Source organism: Oncorhynchus nerka, linkage group LG4 (assembly GCF_034236695.1).
Source record: "Oncorhynchus nerka isolate Pitt River linkage group LG4, Oner_Uvic_2.0, whole genome shotgun sequence".
Taxonomy (NCBI): domain Eukaryota; kingdom Metazoa; phylum Chordata; class Actinopteri; order Salmoniformes; family Salmonidae; genus Oncorhynchus; species Oncorhynchus nerka.
Genome location: NC_088399.1, coordinates 47,290,798 through 47,308,303, shown reverse-complemented (window position 1 = coordinate 47,308,303; position 17,506 = coordinate 47,290,798). Strand labels below are relative to the sequence as shown.

Sequence of the window (17,506 nt, the reverse complement as noted above, 5' to 3'; positions counted from 1 at the left end):
ATTGGCCCATCATTGTCCGGGTTAGGGTTTGGCCCGGGGTAGGCCATCATTGTAAATAAGAATTTGCTCTTAACTGACTTGCCTAGTTAAATGAAGGTAAAATAAAATAATCTATAAGGCTGCCACTCTCATGCTGGCTACCCAGCTAGCACATTTGGTGCCTTGGACGTGGTGGGAATCCCATAGGGTGGCGCACAATTGGCCCAGCATTGTCCGGGTTAGGGTTTGGCCCGGGGTAGGCCATCATTGTAAATAAGAATTTGTTCTTAACTGATTTGCCTAGGTAAATGAAGGTTAAATAAAAAATATATAATAATCTATAAGGCTGCCACTCTCATCCTGGCTACCCAGCTAGCACATTTGGTGCCTTGGGAATGTGGGAATGTATGTTTTTGGTTTCACATTGGTTATGGGAACAAAGCCATACCTTCCCTGACAGGTAAAACAGTTTTTTTTTTAATGTTCTGAAAACAGAAGTGAACATTTTGACTTCCTGGGAACGTTTATTTTTAGGTTGCAGGGATGTTCTGAGAATGATTTACTCTGGTTAATTGATTATTTTCCTGTGAAATTGTATTAATTGAATAACTTCCTTAAAACTTGTATTTAATATTTCAATATGTTTTGCTGATGCTAAGAACGGAATGTTTTTAAATAACTGTTAGTAATGAAATACCAAAAAGTTGTGGGAAGGTTGTATGCAAAATACAACCATGCCATCACCAAGCTCTAAGAAACATATGGTTCTCGGAACATTACAGTACCAGTCAAAAGTTTGGACACACCTACTCACACATTGAGAATCATGTAGTAACCAAAAAAGTGTTAAACAAATCAAAATATATTTAATATTTGAGATTCACACTCTTGGCATTCTCTCAGCCAGCTTCATGAGGTAGTCACCTGGAATGCATTTCAATTAACAGGTGTGCCTAGTGTTATGGGATTATTAAATTCCTCTAACACCTAGTTATAAGTTAATTTGTGGAATGTCTTTCCTTATTAATGTGTTTGAGACAAGAGGGGGTATACAGAAGATAGCCCTATTTGGTCAAAGATCAAGTCCATATTATGGCAAGAACAGCTCAAATAAGCAAAGAGAAATGACAGCCCATCATTACTTTAAGACATGAAGGTCAGTCAATCAGGAAAATTTCAAGAACCTTGAAAGTTTCTTCAAGTGCAGTCGCAAAAACCATCAAGCGCTATGATGAAACTGGCTCTCATGAGGACCACCACAGGAAAGGAAGACCCAGAGTTACCTCTGCTGCAGAGGATAAGTTCAATAGAGTTAACTGCACCTCAGATGTGAACAGATGATTTCTGCATGTGTGGTTACCACCGTGAAGCATGGAGGAAGAGGTGTGATGGTGTGATTTCCTGGTGACGCTGTCTGTGAATGATTTAGAATTCAAAGCACACTTAACTACCATGGCTACCACAGCATTCGGCAGTGATATGCCATCCCATCTGGTTTGCGCTTAGTGGGACTATCATTTCATTTTTAACAGCCCAATGACCCAAAACACACTGTGTAAGGGCTATTTGACCAAGAAGAGTGATGGAGTGCTGCATCAGATGACCTGGCCTCCACGATCACCCGACCTCAACCCAAATGAGATAGTTTGGGATGAGTTGGACCGCAGAGTAAAGGAAAAGCAGCCAACAAGTGCTCAGTACGTGGGAACTCCTTCAAAACTGCTGGAAAAGCATTCCTTATGAAACTGGTTGAGAGAATGCCAAGCAAGAGTGTGCAAAGCTGTGATCAGGGCAAAGGGTGGCTACTTTGAAGAATCTAAAATATATTTAGATTTGTTTAACACTTTTGTGGTTACTACATGATGTGTGTTATTTCATAATTTTGTAGAAAATGGTAAAAATAATGAAAGACCCTGGAATGAGTAGGTGTGTCCAAACTTTTGACTGGTACTGTATATGCTAGCTGGGTACAAACTCATCCACATAGAATGACGTCATTCTAATTCCTTCATTGCTTTTCCTACTCACCGCCTCCACCTCGGCTGGGTCGTACCAAACGTTGATGTAGGGGTGCTGTAAGGCTTCGTCCACTTGTATCCGCTTGGCTGGATCAATAATCAACATCTTAGACAACAGATCTCTGGCCTGGCTAGCTGTGGAGACAGAAATATAAGCAGATTCAGGTTACATACAGGGTTCAGAGTCAAGGGAAAGGACATGAGCGAGGAAGAAAATCAATCAGCAATAACACACTGTATCAAACAGTCTGCATCTGAAATGGCACCTTATACTATGTAGTGCACTAAATTTGAATAGGGCTCTGATCAAAAGAGGTATGCGATATAGGGAATAGGGTGCCATTTCAGACACAGCCAAGGTGTGAGACAATAGTTTACAGTGCGCCTTTAAGATTATCCCTCTGTTTGCACCACAGTCAAGGCTTAAAGGGGAATGGAAACACTTTAGGAAGTAAATCTAAGCAAAGAGATGTATTCAATTCACTAATACTAAACGTGCATTTAACATAAAAAAAAAACATCTCTATATTCAGTATTTTGATCGTCAACAAGGTTTATTTGTGCTATGGTCAGCGCCCTTTTTTAATTGCCATAGTAACGACTGACGCCAGTGCGTCACTGGCAGGAATCAGCAAATTGTCTGTGGTATTGAGTCTTCGCGCGGAGAGTGAATCGAAGAGAGTAAGGTTAGGTGCAGACAATGAAGATGGCAACAACAAGTAGTAATTGAAACATGAACTGTATAGCGCCAGGCTGTATGAATTGGCAACAAAAAAATCCCTTGGTAAATTACCATCCTGCCCAAGGACCCACAACTTTTGAAGAAGTGGCTCCATGTCCTGAAGAGGAAGGACGTGCCAGCTTGAGCTAGAAGGATCTGCAGACAGCACTTTGCGGAGGCAGACTTCGCAATGAAGGGCACTTTCGATGCAGCAACCGGGAGTTTCCGAAAAGTGCAGGTTAGTGTGGTTACTGTGCAGGTTAGTACAGCATGCCAAACTGACCCCTAGGTGCCAGAGTGTTCCTGTGCTGCGGTGGAGAAGAGGTCCACCATCACTAAAGAGCTTGGAGCCCAGAAGGATTGCGCTCACGACCATCAGTATACAACCGAGTCCTGCCCCTATCGGCCACAGATGGAGCTGACGGAGAGTGAGATCAGTGAAGACCAGAACTCAGAGCGAATTCAAAAATACACATCGGAGTGGAATTGTTTTTCTACATCAACGGATGTGCTACCTTGTCCCAGTTCTGCTGTTTCGATTCTCTCTCTCAACCTGTGAATACTCAGCTATGAAAAGCCAATTGACATTTATTATTTTGATGTAAAAAGGGCTTTTGTAAAATACATTTGAGTGATTGATTGTTTGCTGTGCTGGATGCTGTCTGAGTAATGGGACATTTTTATAGTATATGTAACATATTTTGGTATCTATTTAATCTGCATCTTAATTTCTTAAATGGCAATCAGTAGTAGAAACAATTACACAGTGTCACCCTGCTCCTCTTTCGGTAAAAAGCTGGAGAAATGTAACAACTTTCAAATTCATAGACAGAGCTATAGATGCAAGGAATATGGGCAGCTTTGGATACAGGCGTCTGCTAAATGGCATATATTATAGTCTACTTTGATTCTGCCAACTAGCTGCCCAGTGTAGTTACCATTCCTTTATTTGTTTATTTTTTAAATTTTTACCCCCAATTTCGTAGTATCCAATTATTAGTAGTTACTATCTTGTCTCATCGCTACAACTCCCGTACGGGCTCGGGAGAGACGAAGGTCGAAAGTTATGCATCCTCTGAAACACAACCCAACCAAGCCGCACTGCTTCTTAACACAGCGCGCATCCAACCCGGAAGCCAGCCACACCAATGTATTGGAGGAAACACCTGGCGACCTTGGTTAGCGTGCACTGCGCCCGGCCCGCCACAGGAGTCGCTGGTGCACGATGAGACAAGGATATCCCTACCGGCCAAACCCTCCCTAGCACAGCGCTAGCTGTGCCACCAGAGAGTTTGGGTTCGCGCCCAGGCTCTGTCGCAGGCCGCCGCGACTGGGAGGTCCGTGGGGCGACGCACAATGGCCAACCTCCCAATGGCCAATTGTGTGTCGCCCCACGGACCTCCCAGTCGCGGCCGGCTGCGACAGAGCCTGGGCGCGAACCCAGGGTCTCTGGTGGCACAACTAGCACTGCAATGCAGTGCCCTAGACCACTGCACCACCTGGGTGGTGGGGCTCGTATAAACACGGATGACGGCGCTGGCTGGGGTGATTGATCTCACAACCTATGCATTTTTCTCTTCAATACTCTCCAATCACCACGTCTAAAAGTGTGGCTACAGAGGCCTTGATGGTGTCCACAAAAATAGTACTGACCACCCCATCAAACACATCCTCAGGCTGTGTACATGTAGGGTGTGTCAGGGGTCTTGCCAGGGGGGAGTAGAATGGTGAGCTGCGAGGCATAGAGTCCTTAGGGGCTGGCACCCATGACATATCGGAGTCGTGGTATGTTGTATGAATATCCATGGTATATGCTGAAATGAAGAACCGGAGGATTTATGGGCACTCCTTTTATTGCTGAACCAGTCCTTTGGTATCAGGGCGTGGTTAACGCAGCCACATACTTAGTTTTCTTCGGGGGCTGACCCTTCTGAGGATGTCCCTTCTTGGGATTCCTTTGAATCTATATCCTCAGGATTCGTATATATTATGCACTCCCTTAGCCCAACAATGCTCTGCCGCTGTTGGCTCTGTACAAAGAGCGTCCATCAACTAACATTTTCAATTCTATTAGTTCCCAACTTTTAAAAGGAATAAGCACGCACAACCTAAAATCCCCAGTCAGGCCACCATCACAAATATTTTGGTTGCAGACTTCCTCGTTGCTGATATAGATCTCCACGCACCCACATGGAAGTCCAATCTTTCTTTGTATTTTCACCCTGTGAAATACTCTGAGGAGTCAGGGGCACCTTCCCAACGGGTCTGGTACCCCGTGAACACGCTATACCCCTTTGTGATAACTCTCAGTTTGGGACACACCACCTTGCGAAAAACCTGCCAGTCTTCAAGCCCGTAGTCCACTCCTAAAGTCTGGTCTGTATTTTCTTCTCCTTCGGCTACGGTATAGAGTTTCACTCTACAGGCATGATAATCAAACTGATAACCCCATTGCTGTCCATTAGACATCATCACTTGATCTTTCAGCGACGTTGCAGGCGGTATTTGGGTTCTATACACATTTAGAAACCGCTGTTTTGGTGCATCGTATATTGTTGCTTTATACGCGGACCTTTTCTCTATGTTTCAACCGCGGTCCTGCTTCCGTTGTTAGTCATCACTGCTTCGCCGCTGATCACAGAATCCATGTTTACTTTCTTTAATGGTTTATCATGGTTGTGTTGTTCTGGGTCTTATTTATAATGCGTCTTCCCCCAACACAATACCCCAGGACATTCCTGCTTCATAGACAACAGCCCTGAGGGTGGGGGTGTTTGAAATGATTCAAACACCCCCACCCCCCAGTTCAACGAGGTCCCTACACATCAATCATCATGACAACTTCAAAGGAATAGATGCAATATATGCATAAATTAACACACACTCTAACACGTGACAACAGGAACAGGATGCACTTATATGGGCATAACCAAGTGATAACTTCCCGCCAGGATGCCATGACAGGATGCCCATATTTGGGCACGCCCTAGAGCACATGTTAACTTCCCGCCAGGATGTCCAGACCGGATGTCCTGAGCATATTTGGGCATGCACACGTTATCCGGACATAGGGTGCCGTCTACTGTATTCCGGACATAGGGTGCCATCTACTGTATACTGCGTGCCGTCTTCTGTATTCTCTCCTCATCCAATTATCCCTTGTGCCCATAGGGTGAACTGGCAATAAGCTGCTAGCCTGTATGCTCTGCAAACAAAATCATTAGAAATGTTAGCCTGATACCGAAACTAAAACACAATGTGTAATGGAGCACGCCCCATTATTGGTTAGAATGAGATTTCATGAATCATGATGCTGTCTGCAATTCGAACTCCGGTCGTCTAATCTAAAAGGTAAATGTCATACCATCGCGCTGAACAGCGCTGGGGATAAACATCATTATAGGATACTGATTGTATGGAATGAGCACCTATCCACTACTGATATTAACCTTAAACAATTTATAACCAAGCAACGTTTCACCAATTATTTAACTGGCATATCGCCTGCTGACTGGTTGAGTAACCTCTTCTGCGAGGAAGTCCTTCATAAGAATTAGTGACACGTCCAATAAATACATTGCCATCCAGACAGACTTACAGGAACCTCTGACTGGATGTAATACAGCCACCTTCCGCTGGGATTTTGTAGAGAAATGGTGGCGATACAGCACAACACACACACACTCCTACTCTAGCCATTATCTGGCAGCATCCCCACTCACACCTGTTTGTGTTTGGTTACGCAGACCCTCTAGCTGAGGTGTTTCAGGCGGCATATCTGTGTTGTTACTACTACGAGAATTAAGTATTTGTTCTGGGGCACGATTGGCTCAAACATGAACGGCTTCAGTAGGTTTATTGATTCCCTAACTAACATGATTTAATTCTCTGTAATAAATTAATTCTCAGACTTGGAGCTACTTGTGTTTACGGACATATTCAATCAATCCCTATCCCAGTCTGCTGTTCCCACATGCTTCAAGAGGGCCACCATTGTTCCTGTTCCCAAGAAAGCTAAGATAACTGAGCTAAACGACTACCTCCCCGTAGCACTCACTTCAGTCATCATGAAGTGCTTTGAGAGACTAGTCAAGGACCATTTCACCTCCACCCTACCTGACACCCTAGACCCACTCCAATTTGCTTACCGCCCAAATAGGTCCACAGACGATGCAATCTCAACCACACTGCACACTGCCCTAACCCATCTGGACAAGAGGAATACCTATGTGAGAATGCTGTTCATCGACTACAGCTCAGCATTTAACACCATAGTACCCTCCAAACTCGTCATCAAGCTCGAGACCCTGGGTCTCGACCCCGCCCTGTGCAACTGGGTACTGCGCTGATCCTCAACACTGGGGCCCCACAAGGGTGCGTTCTGAGCCCTCTCCTGTACTCCCTGTTCACCCACGACTGCGTGGCCACGCATGCCTCCAACTCAATCATCAAGTTTGTGGACGACACAACAGTGGTAGGCTTGATTACCAACAACAACGAGACAGCCTACAGGGAGGAGGTGAGGGCCCTCGGAGTGTGGTGTCAGGAAAATAACCTCACACTCAACGTCAACAAAACTAAGGAGATGATAGTGGACTTCAGGAAACAGCAGAAGGAACACCCCCCCCATCCACATCGATGGAACAGTAGTGGAGAGGGTAGTAAGTTTTAAGTTCCTCGGCGTACACATCACAGACAAACTGAATTGGTCCATCCACACAGACAGCACCGTGAAGAAGGCGCAGCAGCGCCTCTTCAACCTCAGGAGGCTGAAGAAATTCGGCTTGTCACCAAAAGCACTCACAAACTTCTACAGATGCACTATCGAGAGCATCCTGTCGGGCTGTATCACCGCCTGGTACGGCAACTGCTCCGCCCACAACCGTAAGGCTCTCCAGAGGGTAGTGAGGTCTGCACAACGCATCACCGGGGGCAAACTACCTGCCCTCCAGGACACCTACACCACCCGATGTCACAGGAAGGCCATAAAGATCATCAAGGACAACAACCACCCGAACCACTGCCTGTTCACCCCGCTATCGTCCAGAAGGCGAGGTCAGTACAGGTGCATCAAAGCTGGCACCGAGAGACTGAAAAACAGCTTCTATCTCAAGGCCATCAGACGGTTAAACAGCCACCACTAACATTGAGTGGCTGCTGCCAACACACTGACTCAACTCCAGCCACATTAATAATGGGAATTGATGGGAATTGATGTAAAATATATCACTAGCCACTTTAAACAATGCTACCTAATATAATGTTTACATACCCTACATTATTTATCTCATATGTATACGTATATACTGTACTCTATATCATCTACTGCATCTTTATGTAATACATGTATCACTAGCCACTTTAAACTATGCCACTTTGTTTACATACTCATCTCATATGTATATACTGTACTCGATACCATCTACTGCATCTTGCCTATGCCGCTCTGTACCATCACTCATTCATATATCTTTATGTACATGTTCTTTATCCCTTTACACTTATGTGTATAAGGTAGTAGTTTTGGAATTGTTAGCTAGATTACTCGTTGGTTATTACTGCATTGTCGGAACTAGAAGCACAAGTATTTCGCTACACTCGCATTAACATCTGCTAACCATGTGTATGTGACAAATACAATTTGATTTGGTAAATTCAGCCATTTTTGGGAGTTCCAGCCTCCACTGACCGCTACGTACACAATACTCTTTTCACACTTTCATGCTGACCTGAACCGTAATGTGCTGGCTCAGATATGTTATTTTAATTTAGTCTATGGTGGATGCGTAACCAGGCCAGCTCGGCTAAGTAGTGTAAAAATTGTTTACCATAATTTTTGTAACACAGTTGGTGTAACACAGTAGCTCTAAAACAGTGTCTAACACACTCCCTCTCAAATACAATCTCTTTAACTCTTACGCTTCCTTACATCTCTACTGTGTCTCTGGCTGTGACAGCGTCCATTACAGCCTCTATGTCTCAGTGGGTGATTCCTCTTATCGCCCCTTTCCTGTGCCATGTATCTGCAGAGATCAGGCAGGCAGCAGGCAGCAGGAGGAATATAGAGTGATTCCTGTGAATTTCCTTCCCAAACATACAACATTAGCAGCAGCACAAGGCAACAGATTTAATTATACTGTATTTAGGGAATCTGTCTTCCTTTGATATATCCTTCTAGGATATTCTCTGGTAGCCTAATGTAGGAATACTTATTGGGAATATTTTTTTTAAAGATTTCTTTCTCAGGAAATGTAGAGGGAAATGTAGTGCATTACGTCTTGGTTTAAAACATCTTCCTCTGAATTTATTTTATTTTTTAATATATATATATTTTTTTTTTACATTTGTGGGACTAACCTATTTGTATTATTTAAAATGTTTATTTTTTATTCCAAATATTTTAAAAATGTATTTTTTTGCAAAGAGAAGTATTTTTTATATATATTTTTTTCTTCTTCATTTTTTGGTATTTCTGTCCTTAATTTTTTTCAATCATTGGCATGTAATACCATTGACATGACCACCAGACTGACTACCCTCCACGCCTACCCAAGAACACCCCATCCTCTTCATCCCAAAACCTCAATGTGGTGGACACACAAAAACAAACAAGCAATTACTCGAACTACAAAAGCGCATAAAATAAAAACACCACAATAAAAAAAAAAAAAAATATTATATATAATATAATTATAATATTATAATATAATATAACTGTCGATCAGGAGCACATTTCCTTTGTCTATGAAATCAGGCCCATCTCTCATGACGTGTTATTTGGTCCCACTTACCAGTAAAATCTTGTGACCCCCCAGTTTCTTTTGAAATGAATCCTTCTAGTGTATAAAAGTGTTTGACAGTTATTTTGAAGTTTAAAAAAGGAAAGCTTTCCCCAGCAGAATTAAGAGATGGTATATCATGTTGCTTCTATCCCTTAAGTCACCCAATATAACTGTTGGTGGCGATATAACAAAATTGTTTAGAACAGGGAGTAACCACTGTTTTACTTTTACCCAAAAGTTAGCAACTATTGGCCTCCCGAGCTGCACAGCGGTCTTAGGCACTGCATCGCAGTGTTGTGGTGTCACTACAGCCTGGAGTTTGATCCGGACGTGACCGGGAGACCCATAGGGGGGCACACAATTGGCCCAGTGTCGTCCGGGATTAGGGGAGGGTTTGGCCGGGGGGCTTTCCTTGGCTCATCGCGCTCTAGCATCTCCTTGTGGCGGGCCGGGGACCTGCAAGCTGACCTCAATCGTCAGTTGAACAGTGTTTCCTCATTGGTGCAGCTGGCTTCCAGGTTAAGCGAGAGGGTGTTAAGGAGCAGCGCAGCTTGGCGGGTCATGTTTCGGAGGACGCATGGCTCGATTGTAAATGGATCGCAATTGGATATTACAAAATTGGGAAGAAAAGGGGGTTAAAATTACAAACAAAACAAATGTTAATGTAAAAAAAAAGGAATAATAAAGTTATGGGGCAATACCAGATTTGTATCAAATCCTCCACACCACTAAAATGGTGATGCACCATCATCTTGTTAGTAGCCAGATATTTTTACAATATCTTCAACTGAAGATGGAGTGTAATGTTGTTTTATAAATAAAACCAAAAACCTGGTGTTTTCAAGGGATGGGAGTATCAAACTTCTCTTCCTATAAAGAGTGGAATTTGTGTGTCAAGGCAACCAAAATGAAAATGGTATGGCTTCATTGATTTTAACTATAGTTTCCCATCTGTGAGATTTAATAAGAGGTCTACAAACAAACAGTTTCTCTTTTCTTTCCCTTAACTTTTTCCCCCATTCTGTTGAAATTGCTGCCAGTAACTGATTGTTATTATAATTTGTACATACACTCAGTTGACAGTTTATTAGGTAAACCACCCCGTTCACAAAAATGGATCGCTCCTACAGACAGTGAGTCATGTGGCCGTGGCTTGCGATATAAAGCAGGCAGACAGGCATCAAGGAATTCAGTTAATGTTCGATTGAATGTTAAAATGGGCAAAACGAGTGACCAAAGCGACTGAGCGTGGTATGATCGTCAGTGCCAGGCACGCCGGATCCAGTATCTCAGAAACTTCCTCCTGGCCTTTTCACACACACAACAGCAAATAGGGTTTACAGAGGATGGTGCGACAAACAAAATGGTGGGCAAACACATCTTGATGTGGATGGTGGGCAAGACGGATGGTGGGCAAAAACATCTTGATGTGGATGGTGGGCAAGACGGATGGTGGGCAAAAACATCTTGATGTGGATGGTGCGACAAACAAAATGGTGGGCAAACACATCTTGATGTGGATGGTGGGCAAGACGGATGGTGGGCAAAAACATCTTGTTGGTTAGAGAGGTCGAAGGAGAATGGCAAGAATCGTACAAGCTAACAAGCGGGCCACATAAAGACAAATAACAGAGCAGTACAACAGTGGTGTGCAGAACTGCATCTCGGAATGCAAAACTCGTCGATCTACTCCTAGAATTTAAAAACAAGAAGAAGCGGCTCCAGTGGGCATGCGATCACCAACACTGGACAATTGAGGAGTGGAAAAACATTGCCTGGTCTGAGTCCCATTTCCTGTGGCATCATGCTGATGACAGTGTCGGGATTTGGCATAAACAGCATGAGTCCATGGACCCAACCTGCCTGGTGTCAACGGTAGACTGGTGGCGGTGGTTTAGGGACTGTTTGTCTAGAACACGTTAGGTCCCTTGATACCAAGTGAGCAACAATTGAATGCCACAGTGTATTTGAACATTGTTGCTGATCAAAACATTGTTGCTGACCATAGAGCATCGAACGGGCTGTTTTCAGCATGAATGTACCGTGGTCCAATCTGCAACAACTGCATGATGTAATTGCGTCAACATGAACCAACATTCCTGTGGAACGTTTTCGACACACTGTAGAATCCATGCCTCAAAGAACTCAGGCTGTTCTGGGGGGTCCGACCCGGTACTAGATGGTTGTACCTAATAAAATGCCTATTCCTATACAGCCTATGCCTATTCCACAGTGCTTGATATTAAAATTCCCATTACTGTCAATTATATAATTTTTAAATCAAATAAAATGTTCCATCATCTGCATATAAGGACATTTTGGTTTCAAGCACAATAAAGTGAGTGGTCTCCAGTTTTTGAGGTGTACATGGCTTTTATATTGACCATTTGCCTCCTGCTACAATAGTAATGTAATCATCCCACCTCTTTGGGTGGTTGATAGTTACCCCGTTGAAATGAAAAATGTAAGCAAGCGAGAAAAGTTCATTTAACTTCTGTAAAAAAAAAATTAAAAAGAATTTTAAAAAATCAATTGGTATAACATCAAAAGCAGGAGATTTGCCTGAATTCATCTAACCAATTTAAGTGAAGCTATATTACTTAAATTAGGCTGGCACCTCGCGAGCCACATTGCCTCAAACTACACAACCTCCACACACATACTCTAAGGGCTGTAAGCATAGAATGAGAAATACCAGAATTATTAGGCTATAGAATACTTTATTGTCTCACTTACCTTTGAGTTTGTTGTGCTCTGAGTCTGCAGGGAAGAGGCAGTCGGGGAAAAGCTTGGGAAAGGTGAGGCCTGCGTATTTGGGTCTGTTCTCGACATAGTTACGGACAGTGGGCTGCAGCTTCTTCATAAACTCTGGTAAGGGTGTGCCCAGCTGCTCAATCACTTTATTCCATTGGTCGATATCTGATAGGGGGTGGGGTTAAGAAAAACACACAACAAACCTGGACAGGACAGCACTCTGGCTGTCTCAAATAAAAAACATATAGGCTTTAATATATAGCACTAACCAATTGAAGGGGACAATTGCATAGGCCTACAATAGTCCTACAAGCAGATGCGTAAGAGCCACATTGGGACATATCACTAAATGGAGGGACATGAGCAAAGTGTAACAGTAACAGACAACTTTTCTATAATCTGCCATTTCTTAAACAAGTTCTCTCTTCCATATTTAATTAGTTCAATCATAGTAAACAAACAGATTTCTTCCTATTCTGACAGTCAAACAGATGTTGATCAACATTGTGCAGTTGCGGTATGGAATGTGAGTGGGTTCACAAACGAACAAGTCCTTGTAAATCCTATGAATCACTGCAAAAAGGTGTCAACTTGTAGGGAGGGATTTCCAATGGAATGGAGTTTGCCAATTGTGCAATATGTGTTGTGCATGGTCCCTGACAAATAAACAAATTAAATAGATAATAAAATATCTACATTGTCGACAATAAACACTAGTATAATATCTATACTGACGCAAAACTCTCCAGATGTACGTGTCAGAACAATGTATAGAGAGTCCTGTCTGAATGTACTATTGGTCAGAGACTTCACCCCCCTCTCCTCATCTCATCTGCAATGGTAATTCCACTGCTTTAGTCTGCTATAAGAAAGACCCTATTAATACTAAAGCTTTTGTTGTTACGTTATAGCCCTCCCCATTTCCCATAGCCTTAAAGGGGTTCCAAATGGCAGCCTATTCCCTATATAGTGCACTACTTTTGACCAGGGCCCCTATATATGTAAGGACACACGCTGGAGACGAGAAGCAGGTACAGAGAATGAACATTTAATGGAAAACGGACTTCAAACAAAACAAGAACAGCGTCTGGACAGGGTGAACAAAACAACATTACAACAATAATGCTGACACAGAGAACAAAACTGAGGAACAGACAGATATAGAGGGAGCAATCAACAACGTGAATGAGTCCAGGTGAGTCCAATGAGCACAGATGCGCTTAATGATGGTGAAAGGTGTGCGTAATGGAGGGCAGCCTGGCGAGGGGAAGTGTGAGCAGGTGTGACAGTACCCCCCCCTCTAGGGGCGCCACCCACCTGAGGCACCCCCGGTTCCATCAGCGGCAGCACCCAGACCCGACGTCACCACCAAAAACAAAAAACAATGCTTTGCATCAAATAGTGGTGTCAGCATTCTATAAGGACAGACGCTGGAGACAAAGAAGCAGGTACAGGGAGTGAACATTTAATAGAAAACGGACATCAAACATTACAAGAACAGAGTCTGGACGGGGGGAACAAAATCGACAATAACGCTGACACGTGGAACAAAACTGAGGAACAGACATGTATAGAGGGGTCAATCAACAACGTGAAGGAGTCCAGGTGAGTCCAATGAGCGCAGATGTGCCTAATGATGGTGTCAGGAGTGCGTAATGGAGGGCAGCCTAGTGCCTGAGGGGAAGCGGGAGCAGGCGTGAGAATATAGGGAATAGGGTGCCATTCGGGACATCGTCACAGTGCTAGTGAGCGGAGCCAACACTTCACTGGTGGGAATGATTTCCTCTTTGGTTTCCTAGCCCTTTAAATGATTTAAACTGTTTCCTAATGCTGGGTTAAATACGTTGCAAGCACATTTGTGTTTAATGTGGGTTTTAAAACTAGCAGATAGCAGATTGAAACAGCTCCTAGTTATCTCTCTAATTTATAACCATTGCTTTATGAATATGCAGATTATTCTACTGGTACTGTACAAAGTTCCAAATGCCAATTGGTGTGATTTTGTGTTAGATTGCTGTTTTTAATGCTGTTTTTATTGGGAGAGCTCGATTTCCATGTCATTTATTACAAATGGCAAATCAACTTGAAACTTGATTTGAATTATCAGCACTATTTTGGGATAGGAACAGAGGGGGAACGGATGGTGTGTGTGTTTGTGTGTGAGGGTGGCCAGGCTGAGGGGGTCTTTTTTCTCTCCATCTCCCACAGGTGGGTTCCAGTTCAAAGAGAGTGCCAGCAAGCCAGGGCAAACAGAAACACATGACCTCATCCTGCTGGAACGCCGCTTTCATTTCCTCTTTGTCTACGTCATACTTTGGCAATCACATCTACACAATGCAGGAAAAGGAGTCCAATCTACACAATGCAGTGAGAGGAGCCTTGGCTTTCATTCCTTAAAATGATTCTACATGGATGTTAAGCTGTCTAATTTGATTTAACAAATTGTTCCATAAAAGTTCCATATAGATAAATATGTTAATTTGTGTTGAATTAAAAATAAAGTATTGTTTTTTATACATATGAGTATCCCTCATGAATTTAGGCTATTTTCTAAATGTTCAGATTTTTTGATGGTGTTCAAACTGCTCATCTCGATGATAGACCTGATATATTGTAAAGGCTAGAAGAAGGCCAGAAGTATGTACGTGTAGCCAATGTGAAATCACTAGCTAGTTAGCTGTGGTAAACTAGTAGCACAGCCAATGTGTCGATGTATTGATACGAGTTAAAGTCTACAGAAGGAGGCAAGGATACCTCTCAAAATGTTCTATATAGAACTGCTTTAAGGGCCATGTATGACGCTAGCCATTTAACCCTATACAGTATTTGGTTCTTCTAGCAGTGTACAGTATAGTGTTGATGACAGTACCAGAAGGAGACAAGGAGGCAAGGATACGGTCGGTGCCTGGGAACAGCACTGTTCCTCTTATCACCTCTCCAAAGATGCAGCCCAAAGACCACATGTCCACTGCAGCCAGACACAGTCCCATACCAGTCACCCAGCATACATGCAGATACATACATGACACATGTCACACAAACTCCATCAACCACACACTGCACGCAGACATGCAAAAAAAATCCACGTCTTTGTGAGTCCTGTCTGTCATGTAATTGCAAACATGTTATGTTTTGTTTACCACAACAATGTCTGTTAAACTTAAGACACTGCTGTCTTTGTCAGTTATTATCTAGCGGTGGTCACCAACCGGTCGATCGCGAGACATTCCTAGTCGATCACCAAATATTTCTTTAGAAAAGCCAACGATACATTTATTTATTTTATTCGTGTTTTGCGCTGTTGGCGGTAGATGCACCTGATTCAGAAGCGGTGTGAACTGGGTAGGCGAGGTGTTCACATTTGGGACCATTTCATTTGTCTTAAAAGACCAACTCTGCCTACCTGATGGACCGGGAGATCTGTGGCTAAATAATGTGTGCCTACTGTGCTGGCCAATCCAATAGCTCAAATCACTGTACCTACAGGTTCCAAGACTCCGGCCACAGCAAAGTTTGATACTAGCCTACCTGAGATTTCATAACTTTTAAAACCATGACCAGAGAGAGAATGTCAAAGAATACAGACTTTGGATGTCATAAGGTGAATGCACCAATTTGTAAGTCGCTCTGGATAAGAGCGTCTGCTAAATGACTTAAATGTAAATGTAATACAGCAAAGAGCTGCTGTTTTTACGAGTGAGTTCACATTTAAGTTTTTATTAAGCACTGTGAACACATTTTCTTTTTTATATATATATATTTTCTTTTTGCATTTTCCAATTAAGAACATTCAAAACAAAAGTGTAAAGATATTAGACAACAATAGGACAAAGTGACAGTAACAGACGAGTGTAAAAAAAAAAAAAAAATTATAATTATATATACAAACATACAATAAGGAAAAATATATATAATGAGACATTGGATCACTTGCCGTAGGCTACATATTATACATTACGTGTTAAACATTATGTGAGGATTATATAGAGATTCAATCAATGAGATGTGGGGGGAGATTCTCCATATAGTCAGTAAAAGGTTGCCAAATTCTGTAAAATGTCTTATTTAACTTATTCCTCAAGCAGTAAGTGATTTTCTCCAAAGGGATACAACTATTAACTTCCGATAGCCACATTGCAACTGGCAGGGAGGAATCCAATTTCCATTTCAAGGCAATACATTTCTTGGCAATCGCTAGCAATATTTCTGTTAGCTTTATAGTATGGCTTTGCCTAAGATTGGTGTTAGTAAAGTTGCCCAGTAGACAGACCTCCAGGTCTAAAGGGAATGCAACCCCCGTGAATTGAGGATATGGTATCGCATACCCCCTGTCATTAACCGTGTAGTTTTGAACACTGCCAAGTGGAATGGAGGAATGTTACTTCATCTGAGCCACATCTAAAACATAGGGAGGAGATATCTGGGTTGAACTTGTGCAGTCTAGATGGGGTGATATAGAGCTGATGGAGGAAATTAAACTGGATCAGTCTGTATCTGGAGTTCAATGTGGATGTAACACCATCCCTGCATAGGTCACTCCATAGACCCTCATCAAGATCAATACCCAGATCTTTTTCCCATCTAAGTCAGGGTTTATCTAGCTCAGGCAGTGTTAGTCCTGACATAAGAGCATCATATACACAGGAAATTGTCTTGAACAGTGGTTCGTCTGAGTGCCAGAGTTGTTCAATAGGTGACATCTTAGGTAGGTTCCATTGTCCCTTGAGAGTCACCCTAATAAAGTTTCGTAGTTGTAGGTAGCTCAAGAAGTCCCTGTTAGGCAAGCGGTATTTCTGTTTCAGCTGATCAAAAGTACTCCCTCCTCGTAACAATGTTCCAGAAGAGTGATCCCCTTATCAGACCATGGTCTAAAGTTACTATTCTGGAAAAACATTGGAATCAATCTATTGTTCCATAAAGGGGTTTTAGGGGAAAGAAATCCCCCTCGTCTGAACAGCTCATGCAGTTTGCACCATGCCAGGACAGAATGTATGATTAAAGGGTTGTCTGTGATGGTTTTTATACAATTTCTGTCCCATTTGTAAAACAATTCTGCCCCAGTGTCATCATTTACCTCAAACTTTTCAATGTTCAACCATGAGGGAGAGGGACCATTGTCAAACCTCTGAGCCAGAAACCTAGACTGTGCAGCCCAGTAGTACATTCTAAAATTGGGGAGGTTTAACCTTTTAAAACTAGGGGGCAGATTTTTCACCTTTGGATAAATAGCGTGCCCAATTTCAACTTCCTGC

The 17,506-nt window shown here is 42.8% G+C and overlaps 1 protein-coding gene across 3 annotated transcripts in view; it reads right to left on the bottom strand.

The window, feature by feature from the left end:
- LOC115128757 (mitogen-activated protein kinase 10) overlaps positions 1-17,506 on the bottom strand; it is a 94,624-nt gene that overhangs the window by 18,958 nt on the left and 58,160 nt on the right. For all 3 annotated transcript variants that reach the window (XM_065017601.1, XM_065017603.1, XM_065017602.1), the window contains exons 8-9: positions 12,237-12,419; positions 2,008-2,132 (exon numbers count right to left, since the gene is read on the bottom strand). In XM_065017601.1, coding sequence (XP_064873673.1) covers positions 2,008-2,132; positions 12,237-12,419 — 308 coding nt within the window. The remainder of the gene's footprint in view (positions 1-2,007; positions 2,133-12,236; positions 12,420-17,506) is intronic.